Source organism: Molothrus ater, chromosome Z, assembly GCF_012460135.2.
Source record: "Molothrus ater isolate BHLD 08-10-18 breed brown headed cowbird chromosome Z, BPBGC_Mater_1.1, whole genome shotgun sequence".
Taxonomy (NCBI): domain Eukaryota; kingdom Metazoa; phylum Chordata; class Aves; order Passeriformes; family Icteridae; genus Molothrus; species Molothrus ater.
This window is the reverse complement of record NC_050511.2, coordinates 8,422,415-8,446,203: the sequence shown is the minus strand read 5'-3', so window position 1 is coordinate 8,446,203 and position 23,789 is coordinate 8,422,415. Positions and strand designations below refer to the sequence as shown.

Genomic DNA, 23,789 nt, shown 5'->3' with positions numbered 1-23,789 from the left:
AAAAAAAAAAAAAAAAAAAAAAAAAAAAAAAAAAAAAAAAAAAAAAAAAGAAGAAAGAGAGAAAGAAAGAAAAGAGGGAAAAATCCCACCCACCCTCATCTGCTGCGGAATAAAAGAAATATCGGCGGGCGCGGCGCCATGTGAGCGCCGGGCCGGGGCCGGGACCGGGCGGAGCAGCCGGCCGTGCCCCCCGGGACGGCGGGGCGAGCCCCGGGCGGCGCTCGGAGCCGGCGGCATGGTGGAAAACCCCAGCCTGGCGGCCAAACCCGCCCTGGTGAGGGACGGAGCGGCCGGAGGGGGTCCGGCGACGCGGGGGTGCATGGCGGGAGCGGGGCAGGGACACCGCGTTGGACAGGGAGCGGGATCGGGGTCGGCGTTCCCGGTGGGTGCGGGAGGAGCGTCCCGAGAGGACAGGGCGCCCGGCGAGACCTTCCGGCGGGATCGGGACAGGGTCCCCGGCGGGGACGGGGCGGTGGGGGTTCTGCAGGAGAGGGTTCCCCGTCGGGGCGGATGTCTCCGTTGGGACCGAGGAGGAAAGGGGTCCTCGGTAGGACGCGGTTCGCAGTGGAACTGGGGCGGGAGTCCCAGCACGACACGGGTGGGATGGAGGAAGGAGACTCCTGGGGTCGGACCCGTGTCCGGCAGGAGCAGGCACGGCGTCGCCCGGAGGAGCGGGGATGTGGCACCGGAGGGCCGGGTCCCCCGCGGGGCAGGGTGCCGGGGGTCGCGGCGGGGGACGAAGCCCCTCCGGCGGCGGGAGCCGCGCCCGGCGCGGCGACGGCTCCGCGGGCAACTTTTGGGCAAGGCCCCCGGGAGTGGCGGGGAGAGCGGGTGGGGTGGGGGATGCTTCCTCCCTTCCCTCCTCCTCCTCCGGCTCCGGAGGCAGCGCTGAGGCCGTGCCCTGTGCCCGCAGCCGGCCGCCCCGCCGCGGGGGCCGGGGCCGGCGGGGGGGCTGCGCTTGGCGGCGGTGATGGAGAGCCTGCAGCGGCAGCAGGCGGCCCGCCTGGCCCGCGGCCCCGACGGCGCTCCCCGACGGCCCCCGGTGGAGCCCGGCCCCGGCCCCGGGCCGCCGCCCGCCGCTCCCCGCCGCCGCCCGGCCTCCGGCCCGCGCCCGCCGCTCGCCGCTGCGGGGGAGGAGGAGGAGGACGAGGAGGAGGAGGAGGAAGAGGAGGAAGAAGGGGAGCCCCGCGACCCACCGCCACCACCGCACCACGAATGGACCTACGAGGAGCAGTTCAAGCAGGTAAGGAGGCATCGCTGCCCCGGCACCGGCTGCTCCCGGCAGGCATCCCCGGTGTCCCCCCAAACTCGGGTTCAGCTTTCCCTGAGTGGACAACCCTTATGCCCCCCACCGCTCCCAAACCTTGTCTGTATCCCACCCTAAATGAGCAACACCACGCCCCAGCCCAGACCCACCCTGAGTGGACATCCCCCATATTCCCATTAACCGCCAGACATTATTGCAATCCCGCTCTAAATGAAACCCCACCAGTATTCACCGACTGCCCCCAAACCTCATCCTTTCCTAAATGGGTACCCCCTGAATGCTCCTCACTTCTCCTATCCCTAAGCCCTGTCCCACCCTATAGGCATTGTCATCATCCTATGTGCTCCCCATCTCACTGCTACTAAACCCCCTTTCAGCCCTGCTTCATGACCCCACCTCGGTGTCCCCTGTGCCTGTCCCCAGGCCCTGCATCCTGATAGGGTGTCCAGTGTCCAGGCATCTCCCTGTGCCCACCCTGTTTTGTGCTCCATCCTGCTGCCTTCTATAATGAGTAAAACAGGCTGACCCCGGTCCACAGGGTTTTGCAGAGATGAAAAAGGGCAAGGGCTCTGGTGTGTGGTCACCCCAAGGAGCTGGCGAGCCATGGAACTGAGTTCTTGTGTCTCTGCAAGGGCCAGGGTGTATTACAGATGGAGGAAGTAGCACATACACCCTGTCCCCTCATTCCTGGTGGGTGTAGGGGAGACCCTTCTGCAGCTGAGGACATGGGGAAAGGGCTTCAGGAGCTTTAGTAAAGGATGGAAGAAAAGTCCCCCTGTATTTAATGCGTGTGGATCTCATCTGAGCCGTGTTGTGCAAGCTCTGGTTTGCACACAGCATGCAGGGTGCCTCTGCATGCAAGGGTGTGGGCACAGCCTGCACAGCGCCAGGGCAGGTTTGTGCTCCCCGTGCGCTCAGCTTCCTTGTGGGGGAGAGAGAGGCACAGTGGGTGACAGGGAAGATGTGGTGAGGGGATAGAACAGACAGAAATGCTGTCATACAGCTGTTGTGTGGCTTTTTAGGACGGTGCTGCTCAGGGACAGGAGGACGAGGGCACTTTGGTCTCATCCGGTTCTGGCAGGAGAGCAAGGGAACAGTAGCAGGGACCCAACTTTTGGCTGCTGTGGGGGCGTGCTGCTGCCTTTTCTGTTTCAAATTGCTCAACATCTTGTTATTTTGGGGGACCGGGGCTCATCCCCTGCCTACAAGGCAGCAGGCAGAGGTGCAGACAGGGCACGGGCAGCACATTCCCCCCGGCTGTGCCCGGGGATGCTGCCAGAGCCTGGCGCTGCCTTGAAGCCGCCCGGGGAGGGCCGGGGTGGGTGAGCTGCACAGGCCAAACAGCTCGTCCGGGAAGTGTTACATTACACCCCGCTGCACAGAAAAAGGCTGACTGTCCGGTTCCCGGGGTCAGCCGGGAGGTGGGAAGCAGCTCCTCCCTCCCAGGGAGGCTAGGAAAGCATCCCCGGCATTTCTCGTCCTTCAGCCTCCCGCCCTGCCCCTGTCTGGGGCTGCCCGCGCTCCTTGTGCAGGGCAGGAATGTTGTGAACAGTGGGAGAGGGATGACAGGAGAGGTTGGGGTGCGGGATAAATCCTGCCACAGCTTCCCAGGGTGAGACCTGGCTCGTTCCTTGTTTACTCTCTTTGGGTTTTTTCAACCCTGATTGGAAAAGTGATGGACCCCTCATCCAGAGACCCACACCTGTGTTTCCCACCTTGTGGCATGTCCCAGCCAGCCCAGGGAACAACGGGATGTCCTTCTGCAGTTACGAGCAGGCTGCGGTGCCAGCTTGCTTTGGGGTCTGCAGGGTGGCTGTCACTCCTGTCCCTCCCCTGGGATCATGCAGGAGGGGACATACCCCTGCTGGGGAGGGACATGTCCCTGCTGGGTCTTCCCCAGGCTGCAGGGCTGTGCCTCACCCAGCCTGGGGAACAGGTTCTCCACTCTCTGCAGGGACTCAGTAGGGAGGGTGGCTGTGCTTCAGCTTTTGGAGGTTTCCCAGGGGTTGGGCTGTGATGCTGTGGGGGAGGTGAGGGGACAGCGTGTGTCTGTCTGCTGGAAAGCTCTGGGGTAGTGGCAGTGTGGTTGTGAGGGTCCTGCAGGTGGAGAGAGACCCTTGTAGTGGCCAGAACTGTGTTTCCCACCAGGACTCTCTGCTTGAAACTGCCCAAACCATCATTCTGTCACCCAGGGTGGGATTCAGGGCTTGTCCCTGCTCTCATCCTCCTGGATGGGGGCACAGCTAAGTGAACAGAGACCACCAAATCCAGGCTGTTTGGCAGAAGGTGGGCAGAGAGAGACTTCCTCCATCTCTCTGCAGTGGGGAGGATGCCTTGATGGGGATGGGGTGGGAGGTTGGTGCAGGACCAGCCAGGGAAGGGCTTCCACACTGCACAGTGGTGCTAAAAATGGGAGCAGAGGACGAGGTGGTTATGGCAAAAGCCACCGGGTTAACAGGCAAATGCTGCTTTGCACAGAGGAGCTTTTTGGGGAAATATCTCACATGTATGCTGTAGTTTTATGAGCTTCCTGAGGTGCTGGTTTGGGGAGGGAGGGCTGGTGAGACCTTTGCTCTGACTGGGAGGGCTGCTGCAGTGTTAGGAGGCTGAGAGACCCCCTCACCCCTGCCTCTTGCATCAGCCCCCGGCGCCGGTTTATGTACATTGATAAGGACAACATAGGTAGAGACCTGGGCAAAGGTCTGGGAGGTCTCCACACCCAGGGCTGTCAGGCAGACCCAGCCCTGAGGTGGGGGGTACCAAGTGGGGTGTGATTATGCATTAGCCACGAACCCCAGCTTCCCCAAAGGCTGGGATGCCTCCAGGTTTTGATTCTGTGGTGCTGCATTATGTTTGACTTGGAGGGCACTTGGAGAGCCTGGTATTTCAGGTGCCAAGTTCAGCTCCATGAATTCAGCTTTCCCCCTAGGGAAACCATGCATATAGACAGGGATGGGTGTGCTGGTTTCCTCCAGTGATAGAAGAACAGCACCAGAACCCAGGGCTTTCTTCTCCATTCCCTGGGGTGGGAGGGACTCAAACATCTGGGCTTTGCATCCAGCTCTCTGTTAGCAGAGTGTTTGCTGGCAGGAGGATGCCCTCCCTGCCAGGGCCCCTCTGGCATGTTCACACCCATCTGTGAGTTTGGGGATCAGGATCCTCTGAAGCTCCTTCTTCCCTTCCCAGGAGCAGCTGCAGGGGGTGAGCCCCAGCCAGCCCTTTAGGAACTCCGGAGTGTCTGGTAGCCTCAGTAGTTAATTTGGGGGTGGCTGGTTTTGCCAGCAGCTGTTTGCCATTATCCTCAGCCTAACCCTGGAGTGGCTGTTCCTCCTGCCTTGCCTGTCCCTAATACCAGGAGTTGCCTCTTGCACCCACCCACCTGTCCTTAACATGCATTTAGGGAAGGCTTGCCAGCTGTGATGTGCGCACTCACATCTCAGAGCATGGAGGTGTGTGTGCCCCTGTAGGCAAGGACCTCCTTGTGACACAGAGGGTCATCCCAAAATGAGTGGTGTGCTCCCTCCTATCTCTGTCCCTATTGCTTTCTCCCGTGGTGTTGTCCCTGGGGATGGAGGAAATAGAGTCAGGAATGTTCAGGGAATGGAGGTGGCTGAAGAGGGGGACACTGAGGAGAGGGTAGTGGTCTCCATGCCACAGTCCCCTCCTCACCGTCAGTGCATCTTCAACCTAAGGGCAGGACCAAGGGCTCCCGGGGCTAAATTAGAGGGTCTCTGGTTACACTGCAGAATCAGGGAGGGAAAAGTGGACACATTGCCCCATCCATGTCTGCCTGGAGGCTTTTCTCCAGCAAACCTGTGAGCAGAGCTGTGCCCCTAATCTGGGATCACCTGCAGCGAGGAGGTGGCATCAGCAGCAAGAGTCAGTGTGCCAATCCCTGGAACTCCAACAGCTCTGGCAACCCAGCAGCAGTGGAGGGCATAGGACAGGACAAGGGTGCTGCTGGGGTGTGGCTGGAAGGGCAAACAGAGGTGTTCTGGGGGTTTGTGTGCCCACAGACCAAACTGAATGTATGCAGCTGTATAAGTCCACATGTAAGTGTGGAGGTATGTGTGTGTATGTGGACCCACCTGCGTGCCCCTGTGTGTAGCAATCCTTGGGAGGCCCAGTGTGTCTGTGTGGATGCACAGGAGCATGCAGAGCTTGTGTGAACCCATGGAAGTGCTGGAATGTGTTTATGGATCCATATGAGCATGCAGGTGTGCATGGATCCATATGGCTGTGGGTGGGTGGGTGGGTGTGTGTGTGTGTGTGTGTGTGTGTGTGTGTGTGCCCACACGAGTCTGAACACACCCATGTACACCATGTACAGGCACACATGGGGTGTCCCAGTGTGTTTAGGCATCTGCATGCCCGTACCAGTGTCACAATCTTGGAATTGCATGGACCCTTGAGGCAGGGTTTGAGGGCTAAGCCCCCTCCAAGGCCACCTCTTGCCCAGCCCACAGTGCTGAGCAGTGGTGGCGGTGCCAGGCCCTGCTCCCATTGCTGCCCCCCAGGGCACCTCCTGGCCCCACTGGAGCCTGTGGGATGCTCAGAGCCTCAGAAGCTGTCACAACACTATCTTCCAGGGGGAGGTCCAAAGGGTTTGGGAATGGGGCTCCAAGGAGGAGGTGTAAAAACTAGCTGAGGATGTGAGAATACCCTCACTGTAGAGGGGAGAGGAGCACCATCAGGAGCTCACACTGAGGCTACTTCCAGCTCCCTCCCCAGCTGCCTCCCTGAAAGCAGATGCCAGTTGAGTCTTTGGGGAGGATGCACGCCCTCATCAACTTGGGCCTCCAATAATCCACTAATTGGGTTAATAGTGGAGGTAAATCTCCTGTGCTGCCAGCCGGCTGGGCAGGTCTGCAGTGGGGAGGTTGGATCTCAGGTGGTGGAGTCTGGCCTCAAGGGGATGGATGGGATGGATGGATGGATGGATGGATGGATGGATGGATGGATGGATGGATGGATGGATGGATGGATGGATGTGCACAAGGATTGTGTGTGTGAAGAGTGTGTAGGGATGCATAAGCATGGACAGGGTCTGTGCAGAGGGGGAGCACATACAGGGGCTGTGTGAGTGTGCTTGCTGGGGCTGTTTGTCCAGGGTGAGGGTGCACAAGGAGAGCATGCACACGCGTGTGCATCTGCAGAGCAAGCTGCAGTGTGCATGAATGTGCAGAGGCTGAGCAGACTCTATGTGGGGGCTCTGGAAGCCTGTCCCCTGGGCATCCACTGAAGTTGCCTCTGTTGGTGAGGCTGTGTTCTCCATCATGCCTACAGAGCTCCATCATGCTCCAGAGCTTACATCCCATGTCTGTGGGAGGGCATGAGGGAGAACCAGGCCCAGATGCTCTTTCTGCTCAGGCACACAGCTCTTACATAGCTGAGGTGGGGGCTGGTGTTGCTTTCACAGGGTGTGGTTTGGGGTGGGCACCAGCCTTTCCTTCTGCATTGTCCTGTCAAAGAAGTTGCAGGAAGGGGCTGGGCCCAGAGGTGCATGGTGGGGAGGGGGATTGAACAGCCCATGCACATCGCAGGCATGCACACAGCCCCTTGTGGGTGCACCCCATACTCAGACAGCCCCACAGCAGCTGTGTGCGTGCACAGACCTGGTGCTAGAGCATGCCCTATGTGCTCATCCATACAAGTACTATGGGGGTGCCTGTGTGTGTCCCCTGGGGACAGCTGGGGTGGTGCTGGTCATGGACAGGGTGCCATGGCTCCAGTCATCTAGTAAGGGATTGAAGGGATTGTAGGGTGTCTCACGACTTCAGTCACCCATGGAGGGATCAGGGGCGGGGAGGGGGACAAGAATGGAGGGGGAGGCAGACATGGAGAGGAAAGCAAGGATGGAGGGGGAGGCAGTGGCGGAGCAAGCGCCAATGGGTCAGGGAGGTTAACCCGAACAAATCCGCTCATTGACTCCCTGCCTGCTCAGCCATGAACGAGTAACAAGGGGCTGACCGTGGGGGACAGCCGGGAGCCGGGAGCGGATGGGGCAAGGGGCAGCCCTGGATGGGACAAGGGGCCTTGAATGGTGCCCATGGTGGCTCCCCACAACCGTGTGCTTCCTCTGGCTCCAGCCTGTGGGGGAGCCATGCCAGCACCCCCTGCCTCAGTTTCCCCTCCTGCAGGGTGTGTTAAGCAGAAGGCTTACACAGAGTGCCCCAGATCACGCCAGGGCCAGGCTGTGGGTGGGGGGCTCTGTCCCAAGGCCAGTGCTTGCCAGCCGAGCTTGCACGGGGCTGGGTTAATGTTTGCAGCAGGCAGGCAGCCCTCCCGGGAGCGGCTGCAGCGGCAGGAAGGGGGGTTCTAATGACCTGCCGGATCCGCCGCATTATCAGCGCTGATTAAACCTGCCTGCTCTATAAAGCGCCGTTAAATATTAAGCGTGATGACAGGCTTTGAGGGGAGCCACAGCGCTGGGAGAGGTCTCCACACAGAGGTGTCCGGCCACGCTAGTGGGGTGGCTGCTGAGGTTGGTGGGATGTTGGGATGAGTGAGCACCCCGCACCCCTCGGGGCTGTGGCGTCAGGGGAGCAGCGTGCCCCCACGAGCCAGCGCTGCCTTCGAATGCAGCCGGCCGTCCCGGCACAGCCGTCCCGTAACCATTAACTTATTAACAACCGGTGGAAGAGGCGAGTGGTGGCTTGCAAGGTCAGGGGGTGGTTTGTGCCTGGCGGGGAGTGAATTGCCCCCCAGCTCTGGCTATGGGGATGGGGGGAGGGAGCTGCAAACCCTTAGTTTGTTGTGTGTGCCCTATGGCAGGGAAGACTCCAACTGTGGATACTGTTGGGATCCCTGAACCCCGGTGTGCTCAGGGCTGTGCCTTGACTGGGAATGGCCTGTGATTATCTGCAGGGTAAACTGAGGCATGCCAGCAGGGCACAGGGGAGGACACACCAGTGTCTGGGTGCTTAGTTCTGCACCAACCATCCTCCTCGGGAAGGATCTCAGAGGCAGCAGTCGAGCTCTGGAGAGGTGCAGTGACTCCAAAACAGTGCATCAGCAGTCAGCCACCCGTGGTGTGTGGCTGGGGGGTGCAGGGAGGTGAGCATTACCTGGGTGTGCTGCGTGAACAGTGGCCAGATGGAAAAATTAGCAGTGTGGCTAATCAATGTGGTGGATATTAAGCAGCTCAGGGTTGGGGGGTTTGCATGGTGGGGGGGAGCTGAGCAGGGTCTAGGATCGATACAGCTCATATTAAGTGGATTAAATCCTGGCTGCTGATCTGAGCCCTTGCTGCCAGCAGGAGGTGGCAGCTGGGCGGGGACTGTGGAGGTCTCACTGAGATAATTTCTCTTGCCAGCAGGGCCCAGGGTGGGGGGGACTCACCAGGGCAAGCTGAAGTGCTTGGCAGGTGGCTTAGCACCTCATCACATCCTGATGTGATGGTGGATCCTGATCCTCTTGTCTAGTGTGTCAGCTAGGCTAAGGGGTCTCAGGGACCCAAGCTTCATCTCTAGAAGCCCTCCTGGCTCCAGGAAAGTCATGTCCTAGGTGAATGAGTGGTGTTAACAATGTTACTTAATCGTGGGGAGGAGGAGGAGGAGGAAGCACAAGGCCTATTCACGTCCTGTTAATAAACCATGTTCGACCCACTGACCTTTAACCTGCCTGACAAGCCCCGTTATCCCCATCCCTTAAGGAATATAGATGTCGCCATGGCAATGGGATGACAGGAGGGAGCAGGTCCCAGCGCTACACCCAACGTGGGGTGTGGGATGAGGACACACTGAGCTAGTCCTGCACCAGCGCCCAGGCCAGCAGGGCCAGGTGGAGCTGGGGTGCGGGTGGGGTCCCAAGGCCAGTGGGGTGGCCAAGCATGGATGGGTCCCCGAGGCTGGCAGAGCAGGGCTGTGCTGCACACCGGCGGGATATTGATCCCAGGGCCTGACAGTTTAATACTTCCGTTTATAGAGGAATATAGTTACATCGATGGCGTTAAATGAGTTACTAATTATATCAATACAAACACGATTAAAAGGGTCCTTGCTCATAGGTCACCACAAGCAGGAGCCGCTGCTTGTGTTGCACAACTGCCCCTAGGCAAGGCTCAGACCACTGCTCCAAGGTGTGTGGCAGGGGGATGCTCTGGGGCAGCCTGTGCCTTGCAGGGTCAGGGGTGCCCATCCATGTGGAGTGCCTGTCTGGGGTTGTGCAGGCATGTGTGGGACTGTAAATCCCCTTCTGGGCTTCTGTGTTCCTGTTTGGGGCTCCGTGTGCCCATCTGGGGTTGTGGATGCACGTACAGGGTTGTGTGTGCATACATGGGGTTGTGTGTGTCTGTTTGGGGTTGTGCATGCATGTATGGGGCTCTGTTTGCCCATTTGGGGCTGTGCATGCCCAGCTGGGATTTGTGTGTGCTGTCAGGGTTGTGCGTGCCTGTCTAGAGTCGTGTGTTCCGTTCTGGGGTTGTACATTCCCCTCCGGGGTTGTGAGTGCCTGTCCAGAATTGTGCATGTATACATGGGGTTGTGCATGCCTGTCTGGTGTTGTGTGTTCCGGTCTTGGGTTGTGGGTGCATGTACAGCAACGTGCATGTTCCATCTGGGCTATGCGTGCACATTTGGATTGCGTGCCCATGATGTGTGTATGGGGTTGTGGATGCTCCTGCAGTCTGGAGCGTGCCCATGGAAGTCTGGGCACACACCAGACTGCTGCACCTGCCCGTGGGAGGCTGTGCACTTCCAGACGTGGCTGTGTGTGCCTGTGTAGGGATTTTTGTCCCTGTGGGTTGTGTGTGCATGTGCACCACAGGCTTTTGCACGCTCTTGTGATGTTCTGTGTGTCCCTGAAGGGCTGTGCACACCAATGCAAGGTTGTGCAGGATTGTACATACCCATTCTACCTTCTGTGTGGCACTAGGGGATCTGTGTCCCTGTAAAGGGTTGTGCTTTTGCTTATGTGGAGCTGTGCAATGCCCACAAGGGGCTGTGCACACTCCTGTGGGGTTGTGTGGACCCACACAAGGCTGTGCACACCTGTGGGGTTGTGCAAGCTCAGGTGTTGTTGTGTAGGGTTGTCTATGCTCACATGGGCTTGTGCACCCTCATGTGGGATTGTGGCAGCCCATGTGGGGTTATGCACACCCAGGTGAGGCATGTGTCCCTGCACAGCAACTATGTGTGACCCAGGAGACCTCTTCTCCAGCCTGGGCATCCCCAGACCCCATGGAACACCCCGTGCATCCCAGGCGTACCCAGGGGCCATGCCAGCTTGTCCCCAGTTACTCAGCTCTGCTCTCATCTCCACTTAAAAGCTGACCTTTGCTCCCCGTTTGATGTAATGTGTTTCTGCATCTCAGTGTCCCACAGATAAAAGGTTAGAGGTTAATAAACAGTGGAAAAATAGAACCTGGCCCTTGGTGGTCACACCTGTTTTGGGGGCTGGAGTCAGTAGCAGCCCGCTCTAGGGGGGATCCCGCCTGCATCCATGGGAGGAAAAACATGAGTGGCACCCAGGGAAGAGATGTGTGGGTGCTGAAGCCCATCCACTAGGCGACCCTCAGGAAGGCCATGGCTTCACCTTGCAGTGGGATGAGTGGTAGTTGCCAATTCTGGGGGTTTGCCCCTGCCTTGACAAGCCAGATGTCAGGGGACGTCAAAGCGCTTGGTGTGGAGGCCTTCCAGAGGCAGGGACAGGCAGAAAAATGCTGGCAAAGCTTGGCTGACACAGCCTTCCTGGGGCAGAAATCAAAGCAGCCTCCTGGAGCTCTGCTCAGAGCCTGACCTAGTTAGTGCAATCAATGGTTCAGGGACCTCCTGGAAAAGAGCAGGCAATAGGGAGTGAGGAAGGGAAGACTGCGGTGAAGAGGGACACAGTACTGGGGTCAGGGCACTCCAAGAGCACCCAGCTGCAAGGAGGGGGTAGGTAAGTGGGGTCCAGAGAGTGGGGAAGCAGTGCAGAAGGAGCTCCATGGAGCCAGGCAGTCAGCACCTGTGAGCAGGGTGAGAGTCTGGGAGTTGTACCCCTAGACAAGTTAGGGACAGTCAGTTAGCACCACTCTGTCTCTGACAAGGGACAGGCAGCTGGCGCCTGAGTTAGACAAGGGACTGAGTTAGGTGTGTCTATTCAGTGGTGGGAACCATGGGGTCTGTAGAAGCATCCTCACATTCCTGTAGGTCCCCAGATTCCCCTATCCCTACATCCTACATCTCCATGTCCTCAAAGTCTCTACACCCCACATCCCTACATTTTCATGTCCCTGTATTCATGTGTTCTGATTCCATCCCTGCATCACCCCATCCCCGTGTCCCCTGAATCCCTGCAGACCCACATCCATACATTCCTGTATCTCTGAATTCATGTGTCCCCGTGGCATCCACCCCCATCCCCACATCCCCGTGTGCCTGCAGCCTGACGACCCTTAAGCGCAGCTCCCTTTATCTGTCTGGTGAATGATGTTCTGTGTGGAGCGGGGGTGTGCTCCCTTTCTATTGTTTTTTAACGGCCTTTCCCAGCACAATTGTTTTTTAAACGACTCTATTTTGTGCCTGACTTTGTTTTCCAGCTTGCATTTCTTTGTATACGTTTTGGAAATCCATTCTGGACTGCTGAGTTTTGTTTCTTTTCAATGGCTTTAAATTCTTGCCGGGCTTGCTGGGAGGAATTGGTGTCTATAGTGTCTTCGATTGGTGCTAATTTTTCCTTCATGTGCTCTGACTTTTACTGCTGGGCCATCGATCTGGCAGGCTCCAATTTGTCATGGTCACTCAGGCGCTGTGCTGGAATCAGGCGAGCCCGGACTTTCACAGGGAGCCAGCACTTGGTGTCCCTGATGTAGGGGCTCCACTCACCTTCCCAGTGCTGTCCCTCAGCTCAGGCTGTGTCCGTGTGTCCAGACCATCCACCATAAGTGTCCTCACAGCCACATGTTTGTGTCTGTGCAATCCTGGGCACATGGCAGCCCCGGCACTTGCACCTCCCTTGATGGTACCCAGTGGTATGGTCGAGCCAACTTTTCCTTCCCCAGGATGGGATCATCCCCCACTGTTCAGGTGGGCCTGTGCCCCTGTGGAGAATGAGGGCTGATGAGGATGCTGATCCCATGCTGGGACTTGGGGAACACCAACACTTGGCAGTGCCAGAGCAGAGCTGAGCATCCTAATTCCGGGCTCCTCTCTGGGGCTTGGGGTTTGCTGATGCCTCTGGGCTGTGATTCTTGCATGTAAGAGGGTGAGGGACAGGACAAACTGAGGCACAGGCCCAGCATCTCTGCAGCAAAGATTCAGAATAGTCATTGGTCTGTGGGGAGCCCATGCCAGACCCGAGGCACAGGGAGAGCCCACACCCAGGGAGAGGATGTGTCAGGGGATTCTGTTAGGGGTGCACAGAGAGCCTCTTGTTGCTGGCAGGGCAGGCAGGTGGGGCCAGGGGTGATGCCAGGTTCTGGCACAGGCAGTGCTCAGCCCCAGGCACTGCTCACCTCCCCATTCTCACCTGCATGTGCTGGAAGCACTGACCCCTCTCTCTCTCCTGCCTCCAGCTCTATGAACTGGATGAGGACCCGAAACGCAAGGAATTCTTGGATGACCTCTTTGGCTTCATGCAGAAGAGAGGTAAAGGTGGGTGGCTGGGGTGGGTGCCACTGCCACCCCTGCCTCGGCTGCTGGTGGGGGGCTCATGGTGTGTTGCTCTCTGGCTCTGAGCTGCTCCAGGTCTCTGCAAATCCCTCAGGCAGGTGTTGTGGTGCTCCCCCTGGGCCTCCCCCTGAACCCCAAGCTGGGGCAGCTGTCCCAGATATCCCATTATCGATGCCCAGCAGGGATGCCCGCTGGAAACACCTGGTGGGGGACATACCCCCTTGGTGACAAGCATTAGCAACACCCCTTAATGAAGCCCATTAGCAGTTTTCAGGACGTTTTAGGGATGCCCGGTGGGAATGCCCTTGGCAGTGCCCTTTAGGGCTCCCTGTTAGCAGCGCCTGGTGAGGATGCCCACCATCAGCACCTCTCAGTGATGCCTGTGATTTGCGGGAGTGGGGCCGGCACTCCGGGCAGCACCGGGCACCCAGGGGTTAAGGGCTCGCCAGCCAACCCATCCTCATCGGAAATCTTTGCTATCGGCATGGGGAGCCGAGCCGGCTCCCGGGGACTCGATAAATGCTTTAACCTTCGCCCTCCCCGGCCGGGCCTGCGACAATTAAAAGTTGCCGAGCGCGGGCGTGTGGCCGGCCGTATTAATTAGAGCCTTTTGCTGGTGTGTGGATTAATGAACAAGCCGCTCGATAGCCAGTAAACCCCAGGCAGAGGTTAATGCCGAGCTAATTAACGGGGAAAGGCTGAGGGGGGTGCAGGAGCTTTGGGACTGGCTGTGCATGGGGCGAGAGAGGGCAGAGGGGGCAGTCGCCTGCATGCCCTGACCATTGGAAGGGTGGTGAGGGTCCCCACCTGGCTGTGGGGCTGCAGAGATTGACTTCTGGGTTGGGCTGGGACACCACATACTTGTTGCAGTCATGGGTGTGTGGTGAGTGGCTGGCACGGCCGGAGGACTACAGCCCCCCAGCCTATGCTGGGGCCAGCTGTAGGCTGTGGGTGGGCTGGGTACTGCCCCATGGGTGCCCCCTGGCCCTGGTGCACAGCTGTGGGGAGTGAGTGGGAGCATCAGCACTACCTCGGCCCTCCAGCATCCATCAGCTACAAGATTCATGGGCTGTTCTGCAGCTTCATTATCTCTCTCTCCAGAGCTAATTAACTCCCTCGCTATTGGGGCCGGGGCTAATTAAGTAAGTGCCTGCTGCTGTGGGGATGAGGGAGGGAGCCTAATGCTTCCCTGACAGTGCTGCTCCACATCCCTCTGCATCTGGATGTCCCGCTCCTGTGCCCTCCATCCCTTCTGTCCTGCCTCCCCTCTGAGTGGGTGCCATCCACTCGGAGGGGAGGCAGGGCGTGGGTGCACAGGTGCAGGTGTGCAGGGATTGGTGTCCATGAACCTTTTGGAAGAGACAGGGATTTTGGACTGGGATACCCAAGAGAAAGGGGACAGAAGGACTGAGGGGCAAGGACAGCATCCCAGGGGTCATCAAGAGCTGGGTAAGAAGCAGCACCTGAGAACCACTGCAGGTGCAGGTGCAGCTGGGGCACCCAGAGGTGCATGGGCAGGGGACTGTGACACCCAGGCTGTGTCCGCAAGGTCTCCAGGAGGGATTGATGTTCACAGAGTGAGCCCTGCTGAAAGAGACTGCATCCCGCCAGCTGTCTGTCAGGACAATATCAGCACTGACATTTGTCAGCAGAGTGGGAGATTTGTAGGGCTGAAGAATGGGTTGGGGGGCAGACCTTCTGAGGCCACCCCATGGCACAAGGGCACAGCTGGCCCTGGTGGCTCATGGAGGCCATCAGACACAGGCAGTGGGGCAGTTCATGGCCATGCCCCAGTTTCTATGGCATCTCAAAGGCAGTAATCAGGGACAGAAGCGGGCTATTTCTGCATTTGCTTACTGGGGTCTGCAGGCCGCCCCCCACTTTACCACCAAGCTGAGTGCCCTGCTGATAATACGGGGCTATTAATCAGTCAAGGTGCTAATTGCAGCCCCACAATTGCTGCAACACCTCCCTAGGCTTTTGTGCCCTTCGCCCTGGCTGTGGCTAGGGCCATCACTCTGTGGGGATGCAGACAGGTGCCTTTGTCAGTGGGACAGGCATTGGCCGCACGCCCCACACAGCCCTGAGATTAATGGTGAGGCATGTTCGTAAGCTGCCAAGGCTGGAGATGGGAGAAGAGAAATCTATAGGCCATTGGCTAGGGGCTGAGACCCTGAAAACTCACTCTTTGGGGGTGAGGAAGAGCCCTCAAACTGGCCCCCCGAGGTGATGGGTCTTGTGCCAGCAGCCCCGAGCAGAGCTGGTGAGCTGCTGACAGCAGATGTCAAGTCAATATCTCTGCCTTTCTCCCAAGAGGATAAACTCCTCTCCCCCTTCCCGACCTGGTGAACAACACAGACACACACAAAAAAAAAAAGTTAAATGAACTCAGTAAAAGAATAAAAAGAGCTCATTTTTCAGGCTTATGTGAAGAAGCCAAGCCAATATCAGGGCCATAAATTAGGGATGCTGGAGGATGGCGGTGAATGACGGCTTCGTTTGAGGGGCAAAGCGCAGTCCTGACAGCCTCCCTCGGCCAAATGGATGGCTTTCCAATACTGCCTGTGCCCCGCCACCTCGCAGGAGGAATAAATAGGGGGTGGAATGGCACAGGATGGGACAGGGTGGAACGGGATGTGATGCTTGTCCCTCCTCTGCCCAGCTTCCAGCAAATATCCAGACCATCCTCTGCCCAGCTTCCAGCAAATGCCCAGACCATCATCCGAAGGAGGCATGGAGCACAGCAAGGCTGTGAGGTTTTTTGGGGGTGCTGAGAAAGTGGGGAGGGGATTTTAGCCAGACTTGGTGGCTGTGGAGACCATGCTGATCTATACTGGGCTCACAGAACCCTGGTGAACCCACGTTCCCTTGCCCCATTGCCTTGTAAAGGAGGGTGATGGTGGTGCACCAGGGGTCAGGGTCTCTGCTGAGAGCAGTTGAAGAGGATTTGGGGTCAGGTTTTTTGAAGCAGGGCACAAAAGTCCTTTAAGCAGAGGAAACTTCTGGGGCAATCTGTAGGGTTAAGAGTTTTTTCAGGAACTCTTTGAAAGAGTCTGGAGCTGGAAGAGAAAACCTCTCCTTAGAGAAATAGTAGGGTGAGTCCTCCCAGAAGGGTTGTGAGGGTCATCCCTCTACAGAAAGGTTACAGGATGGGTCTCTTTTTAAAGTGTAGATGGAGTCTCTCTTTATGGAGCTCTGAAAGAGCATTACAGAGTGAATCATTCTAGGATGCTCTGAGAGATTTCATAGATTGGTGCTGTACAGATAGCTCTGAGAATTGTAGGGAGACAACCTTATTTATCTAAGGGTATCTGGAGGGGGTACTTTGCCCATCCCACTGAGGATCCATATCCCAGAGAGCATACCCAGCTGCACTGACAGCTCCATCAAAGGTGACCCTGTGCCAGCATGCTGGGGTGCCACTCTCCCAGGCACCCTGGAGTCCTACCTGCACCCCAGGTGCCCATGGGTGCTCACCTGGGCATGGAGAGATGTGCTTCCCATTGTGGATACCTGCAGTGGCAGTGGGGAGAGGGTGGGGGCTGTGATCCCAGGTGCAAAGGGCCTTGTGGGCAGCCCCCCACAGCCTCTTGTGTCCCCTGTGTGCCTCTGGAAGGAACACCAGTGAACCGCATCCCCATCATGGCCAAGCAAGTGCTGGACCTGTACACACTGTACCAGCTGGTGACAGACAAGGGTGGCCTGGTCGAAGTCATCAACAAGAAGATCTGGCGGGAGATCACCAAGGGTCTCAACCTACCTACCTCCATCACCAGTGCTGCCTTCACCCTCCGCACACAGTGAGTGCCTGGCGGCATGGCAGGTGGGGAACATTGCTCCTGGGACACCTGCTCAGATGTCCCAGAGCCCTGGATGGGGTCGGACATGGAGTACCACAAAGGTGGTTGGAGGGCTCTGCTCCTTCCCAAGGGCTCTTTGCTCAGCACAGGGCTGGCTGGGAGGTGCACAGCTGTGGATCTCCCCCTGGCTCTCTCCCCATGCAGATACATGAAGTACCTGTATCCCTACGAATGTGAGAAGCGGGCGCTCAGCTCTCCCGGAGAGCTCCAAGCTGCCATCGACAGCAACCGTCGAGAGGGGCGCAGGCAGACTTTTGGCACAGCACTCTTCAACTACTCGCCAGCCAGCACCCCAACTCTGCTGGGCACCCCCAAAATGCCTCTGCCAGCTCTTAGCATCTCCACTCACAGCTGTGGCCAGCTCAGCCAAGTGCACAGTGTTAAGAAAGGTGGGTGAGGATCCCATCTTCCCAGAGATGGACACTGCTGCAGCAGCAGGGATGTTTCCCTGTCTGCTCTTAACCTTTTTTTGCTGAGGGAAAATAGGAACAATGTTGTTCTTTTAGTCCCTTTCAGAGAGTGAAACCAGTGTATTTTCCCTGGCTTTGGAGAAGGAGCAAGCTCAGATGTTGGGAGGGGTGGCCTGCTCTGCCCCATTGCTGGTGGGGTGGAGTTGGCACCGGTGGGGATGGTGAGGTGGGGTGGTGATAAGGGACCCACTGAGCTCTCTTGGTCATTGCAGAGGATGGAATGCTGGCAGCATCAGTGCCGGGGCGCATCGCTATCCCGGTGGGACTGGCCAGCCACCATCTCACAGCAGCCCAAGCAGCAGCTGCCTCACAGGCAGTGGTGCTGGAGCAGCTGCGGGAGAAGCTGGAGACAGGGGAGCCCCCAGAGAAGAGGGTGGCCCTGACAGCAGAGGAGCAGCAGCGGCTGGTGCAACATGCACTTCAGCACAACCTCCTGGCCATGGCCTCCCAGTTCCCCATGAACATCAAGATCTCCAACCGAGGTAAAGAGATGCAGCACCCCAGCCTTGGCCATCCCTTTCTCTGGCACCCAAGGTGGCAGCAGCAGCAGCATCCACTGGAGAGGAGTGTGGATGCCCATAGGGACTGCGTCCCGGCTTATCTGTCTCGGACAGGTTCTTGTTTCTGTTTTGCTTAACTCTCATATTGGTATTTCCTTTCCCCAGATGACAGACAGGAGACCGCATTGAACCTGTCCACCAACAGCATTAGCAGTATCAACATGTCAATAGAAATAAATGGAGTTGTCTACACAGGTAAATAGAAGGGCCGCTTGGCCCGTGTAATTGCGGCCGGGAAATCCAATAACTTATAGCCACTGCCTGGCCAGCAAGTCCTTCCTTCAATCTGATGTCTTTACTATAAAATCCATCGTAATGAAGTGGCAGGGCTTGGGGAGAGGGGGCAGGAGGAGGAGGGGGTTGACAAGGATGGAAATTGGCCCAAAGCAGGTGCTAGTGATGAAGGGCTAAAGTGGGGGGTGAATAGATGGACAGATGGACAGACTCTGGCTGAGAAGTGACCCCGCACCTAAGGTCATTCCACACCCCAGGGTCCCAAAGGCAGGGCTTGGATTTGTGGTCAGCCCAAAGCTTTTGTGCCCAGAGGGTCTCTGGCTGGGTGTGGGACTTGGCTGATTGCAGAACATGGTGCAGGGAAAGATGTTGGGGTGTTTTGGTGGAGCAGAGGATCCTTTGTGGTGCCAGTGTGCACCCCAGATCCCCATCCCAGGCTCCCCAGATCCATGCCTGTCCTGCTGAGACACCCCACAATTAAAATCAATGGCTTTGCCTTCAGAACTTAAATATTTAATGAGCAGGAAAGGTCAGGGCTAAGCCTCATGAGGGGCTGCCAGCCAAATGGGCCCTGGGCCATCCCACAGGTTGTCCCACACAGGCAAGGATGACTGGTTTGGGGGAGACGCCACAAGTGATGACAGGGGGCTGAAGCCCCTATGAGTCTTCATCCCACTCTCCCCAGCCTGGGTGCCTGGAGCCAGGTGAGTCGATTCTCCAACCCTGGGCTGCCCTAACCTGCTTGTTCTTGTCCCCCAGGTGTCCTGTTCGCTCGCCGGCCCTCAGCCACCCTGGCACCTGGTGGAGGAAGCACCCAGACCCGTCCAAACCCTGTGCCAGCCCCAAACCCCCTGCTCCCAGCCTCCTCTCAAAGCCACACTCCCACTAGCACCTCGCTGTAAGGCAGATGTGCCCCCACCCTGAAAACAGCTGGGAGTGCCCAGAGTCCGGGGGGCTGAGCTGTGGGACCCAGCTGGACCACCAGGGTGGGATGGGGGACCCAAAGGTGTCTCTTGCTGCAATACTGAGCTGTGTCCATGCAAGGCTGTGAACACCCACGCAGGCCCTTTCGTCCCTTATCCCCACGCGTGCCCTCTGACACACGCACACACACACACCCACACACCCACCCATATTCCTTCCCAAGGCACCACCCCCAGGTGACCCTCCCATACATCTCCTGCTGCCCTGATGCCTGGGGGACCCCCGGGACCTGCATGCTGCATCCCCTACATCCTGCAGCCCCTAACCCACCTCGCTGCACGCACTGCTGCCCCTGTACACGCCTCAATGCATACACTGTATCCCCTGCACACACCCTTGGTGCCCACGCTGCCTCTCCATACACACCCTCCGTGCAAACACTGCAGGCACGATATGCCCCTATAAATTGTAGCCCCTATACGCTGCAGCCCCGATACACATAATGCACCCCCTACCCACTGCAGACGCCCCTACCCAGTCCTCCTGCGCTGCCTGGGCTTGCTGTCCCTGCCCTGAGACACCCCCAGGGTGGTGGCATCTCAGCCCCCCAGGTCCTCAGCTCAGGGGGATCACTGTGGGGGGGGCAAATAATGGGGATATTGGTGGGAATGGTGGGGGTGAAGCTTATTGGGGTGTGGCTGGGGCTGGGGATTTATGTCGGGGAGGGCAGGGTTGCCCAGCAGAGCCCCCCCACCACCAAAGAGACTGCCTGGGTGCCAGGGTCCCCAGATGGGTGACAGGGGGAGAAGAGGGCACTCTGAACTACCTCGTTGGGGCTGGGCAGGCGCCTCCTCCTCCTCGTGTGTGCCCCACGGTGCCAAAGCAGGGGAGCGTGGAGTGGTGCTCTCCTCTACCTCAGCGCGGGGGCTCGGCGGCGCCGGCTGCTCCCTGCGCTCCCACTGTGGCCGTGACTCTGTCTGTCTATTAAAGGAAACAAACTCCTGAACCAAACCGGTGCTGAGGATTATGTGCAGGGCATGGTGCCACCCACCGAGCTCCAGGGCCCAATTTGGAGGTGCAGGACACCCCAACAGGCTGGGGTAACACCTGTGGTACCTGAGGTTTCACAGCCCACCTCATGCTTGCTTCCAGCTCAGCCTCTGGGAACTCTCAAGTTGCAAACGGGTGCCCTATGCCCACCAGAGCTCACAGACATGAGCTGGATCAGACAGGGCACCAGCTCCTGGTGTGCCAGCCAGGCTGTGGGGCTTGCCCCCATGAGCCTCCAGTGGCAGCTCACCCATGGGTGGGGATCCTGTTAGGCTGCCCTGTGCCAGGGAAGGAAACATGACACTGGAGCTGCTGAGACCATATCCATGGGGCTGTCAGGTTGGACCTGGTGAGATGCCAGCAGTAATGCACCAGCCTGGCACCTAAGCAGTGCCCACAGAGGACACAGGTGAATACATGTGGGTGGTGGCTTGTGTTCCCTTGTACAAACTCAGTGGCATGTACACTCAGACCGTCACACTCAGGCTCGCACATGGGCTTCCACACGTGTGCAGCCACCTGTACATTTGAAGAGGCACAGGGGACTCCCGTGGGGACAGAAACTCCTGTCTGAGTCCCCCATCACTGAGGCCAGACTCGGACCCCTGGGGACACACAGCTTCCTGGGGACAGCCGCAGTTCCTCAGGTACAGCCCCAGCTCAGCCCTTCGAGGACAGCCCCCATTCCTCCGGGAGCAGCCCCAGCCCCTCAGGAGCACCCACAACCCAGAGTCCCGCCGACATTCCCAGGGCAAGGGGGCACCCCAGCCCGGACCCCGAGCCCACCCGGGGGAGCGGTGTCGCTGTCCAGGGTGCTGCAGCAACGCTGCTCGCCCCGGACCCAGCCTCGGGACACGGGGGTGACGCGGAAGGTGGGGGTGTCACGCTGGGAGGGCATGGGGGTGACACAGAACCCCTGCAGAGGACTGGTGGTCTGGCGGGTCCACCCCTGTCTTCTGGCCACAGGGGATGGAGAAAGGTTCATGAACAACAAGGGGCGTGTGCATGTGTGTGGGGGTTGTTTGTGAGTGTACCAAGCAGAGCTGGAGTGGGATTGATGCAGCCTTAATTGGGGTCTCGTGTCCCTTTGCACTGCTGTGAAATGCTGGCCGCGGCTCATCGAGCAGTGCAGCCCCAGGGAGCCGGCAAGGGCACATGCGGGCCCACGTCCCCACTCATTACCGGGCTCAGAGGGTGATGTGTGCATCCGTGCTCCCTGGGGAGCTCGGGGACACAGCTGCTGTCACCTGAGTAACCAGCCGTGATTGATGCCTGCTTCCCCATGTCCTGCAGGGACTGTAATTGAGCAGGAGAGAGAAGGTGGAGGATGAGGGGACAATCCAGCCCAGACGATGGAACATTGAATCCAGCTGCAGCACTGGGCCGGGGGCAAGTGGTTGAACCAGTGTGCCCCTGCAGGCTCCAGGGATGGGGATGTGGCCAAAGGCCGGCTCTCATTCCCAAGGAGCAGGGAGCAGGCTCCATGTGCTGGGCTGTGGGCAACCAGTGCTGCAGCTGCAGCTCCCTTCTGTAGCTATGATGTTTTCTGAAAAATCCTCTCCTTAGGATTTCTTTCTCCTGAGAAGCTGAGAAGCCTCAAGAACAAAATGTAAAAATGATTATCAGCTGCTGTGGAACGCAAGAGGTGCATCTGTGATTGGTCTCATGTAGTCATTTCTAATTAATGGCCAATCACAGTCAGCTGGCTCTGACTCTCTGTCCAAGACATAAGCTTTTGTTATCATTCCATTCTTTTTCTATTCTTAGCTGGCCTTCTGATGAAATCCTTTCTTCTATTCATTTAGGATAGTTTTAATATAATATATACCATAAAATAATAAATCAAGCCTTCTGAAACATAGAGTCATCATTCTTGTCTCTTCCCTCATCCTAAGACCCCTGCAAACACCATCACACCCTTCCAAGGCTTGCAAACTGGATGGAACTCTGAAGGGTGGATGGGGACAGTCCCAAAGCCCACCTCAGTGCTGCCTGAGTTCCTCAGCTCAGGGTACTGGGTGGTCTGGGACCCTCTAGTACAGGCATTTGTGTGTTTGGGGCATTGCCCATCACGCTGGGCCCAGTCCATGGTAGGGCTGGTTCCCTCTGAGCACAGGCCATGGCTTAGAGAAGCAGAGGCCATGGCTGTGTGCCCAGCCCTGCCCCCCTGCAGCCCCCGGCCCCTGCTGCAGCCCCCGGGCACTCCTGCTAATGAAGCCGTTTCTATTTGTCGCCTTTGTGGAACAAAGCTCAGCTCTTCGCCCTCTGAAGATCCCAGGTATCGATTCCTGGGAAGAAAAGGCAGCGCACACGAAGCCTCAGCCTTCTCCTGCTGCCTGAGTGCTCTGCACAGCTCCTGCAGGGGATCTGGGGGGGCATGAGGGCTGCTGGGGCACTGGGCCACCCCACAGCTCCCTCCTACAACCTGTACGATGCTCAGTTGGAATGTACCTGTAAGGACAACGATTTTTCAGGGCACAGTGGGTTTAGCTTTCAGCAGAGGGCAATGGGAGGGTTCCCCAAAGCCATGCAGCCCATATTATCAGTGATGTTAGCAAATACCTGCTGTAAGCAGATCATTTTTATCTAAAGAGTGGCCTGGAACCTTGACGTGGTGTTCCCTGGTGCCTGGGCTATGGCAGTGCAATACCCAGGCCCATGTTCATCCTGGCAATTCTGAAGAAATTTGTACATGATGGGGCTGAGGCCTGGGATACAGAGAATGACAGAACGTGCTTTGAAAATTCATGGAATCACAGAATCATCAGGCCTGGAAGGGACCCCTGGAGATCACCCCCCTGCCAAGGCAGGGTCACCTGGAGCAGGTGACACAGGAACACATCCAGGTGGTGTTGGAATGTCTCCAGAGAGGAAAACTCTACAACCTCCCTAGGCAGCCATTCCAGTGCCCTGACACCCTCAGGATAATGAAGTCCTTCCTTCTGTTTTAGCTTATGGCCATTGCTCCTCATCCTGTCACAGAGCACCACTGGAAAGAGCCTGGCACCATCCCCTCTGACACCAGCCTTTGATATATTTATATGCACTAATGAGATCCCCTCAGTCTTTTCTCCAGACTGAACAGGCCCAGCTCCCACAGACTCTCCTCAGAAGAGAGATGCTCCAGACCCCAAATCATCCTTGTGGCCTCTGCTGGATCCTCTCTGGTGTCTCCTTGTTTTCCCTGTCCTGAGAAGCCCAGAAGGGGACAGGACACTCCCAATGTGCCCCCTTACCAGGGCTGAGTAGAGGGCAGGATCACCTCGCTTGACCTGCTGCCCAGTCTTCCCTAGGATACTTCTTGCTCTGTGGTTGGGAAAGCCTCTGGACTTTTTCTGTGGCAGATGCTGCTACTATGAATTAGTCTCATCCCTGTCAGAAATCCATGTAATTGTGAGTGCCAGCTGAAGGCAGTGGTGCGGCTGGGGTTGGCTGCACGATTCATTAGTGCTTCTCTTCTTCGCGAGTGTCACCTGTGGCAGTCGATAAGAGAAAGGTGAACGCGGGCAGACAGAGGCCTGGGGGAAAGCTGGCGGCAGCCTCCCGGATTTCAAAGGGCCCGCATCCACACGGATCGCTACATCAATTCCTTTTAATACATCCCAGCGCCTCTTTCCTGGAGGACCATGCAGGAATGAAGCGGCCATCGACTGCCCTCCCAGGCGGCGGAAGGGCTGCACGCCTCCCTCTGCAGTGCAAATCGCCATCGACCGCGCCGCGTCCTCGGAGAGAGGCCCGCTCCGCCAGACGCGGCCTCCCCTCCCGTCTCCATGGCAACCGCGGTCCTTAGCAACGCGCCGCCATGGCAACCGCCGGGCGCGCCGGAAGTGAGG

At 57.9% G+C, this 23,789-nt stretch overlaps 1 protein-coding gene across 1 annotated transcript; it reads left to right on the top strand.

The window, feature by feature from the left end:
• Positions 1-235: 235 nt before the first annotated feature.
• On the top strand, positions 236-23,787 carry ARID3C (AT-rich interaction domain 3C). Its single transcript, XM_036403720.2, has 9 exons — positions 236-274; positions 914-1,243; positions 12,762-12,834; positions 16,475-16,658; positions 16,863-17,107; positions 17,401-17,670; positions 17,854-17,943; positions 18,742-18,880; positions 23,589-23,787. Exons 1-9 carry the CDS (start codon positions 236-238, stop codon positions 23,785-23,787), a joined length of 1,569 nt encoding a protein of 522 aa, XP_036259613.2.
• Positions 23,788-23,789: the final 2 nt, after the last annotated feature.

Bases quoted from the DNA above. Each gene is read 5' to 3' on its own strand.
- ARID3C (XM_036403720.2), top strand. From the start codon at position 236: ATGGTGGAAAACCCCAGCCTGGCGGCCAAACCCGCCCTG. The intron at 17,108-17,400 runs GTGGGTGAGGAT...TGGTCATTGCAG, and splicing joins AGTGCACAGTGTTAAGAAAG to AGGATGGAATGCTGGCAGCA. The intron at 17,944-18,741 runs GTAAATAGAAGG...CTTGTCCCCCAG, and splicing joins AAATGGAGTTGTCTACACAG to GTGTCCTGTTCGCTCGCCGG.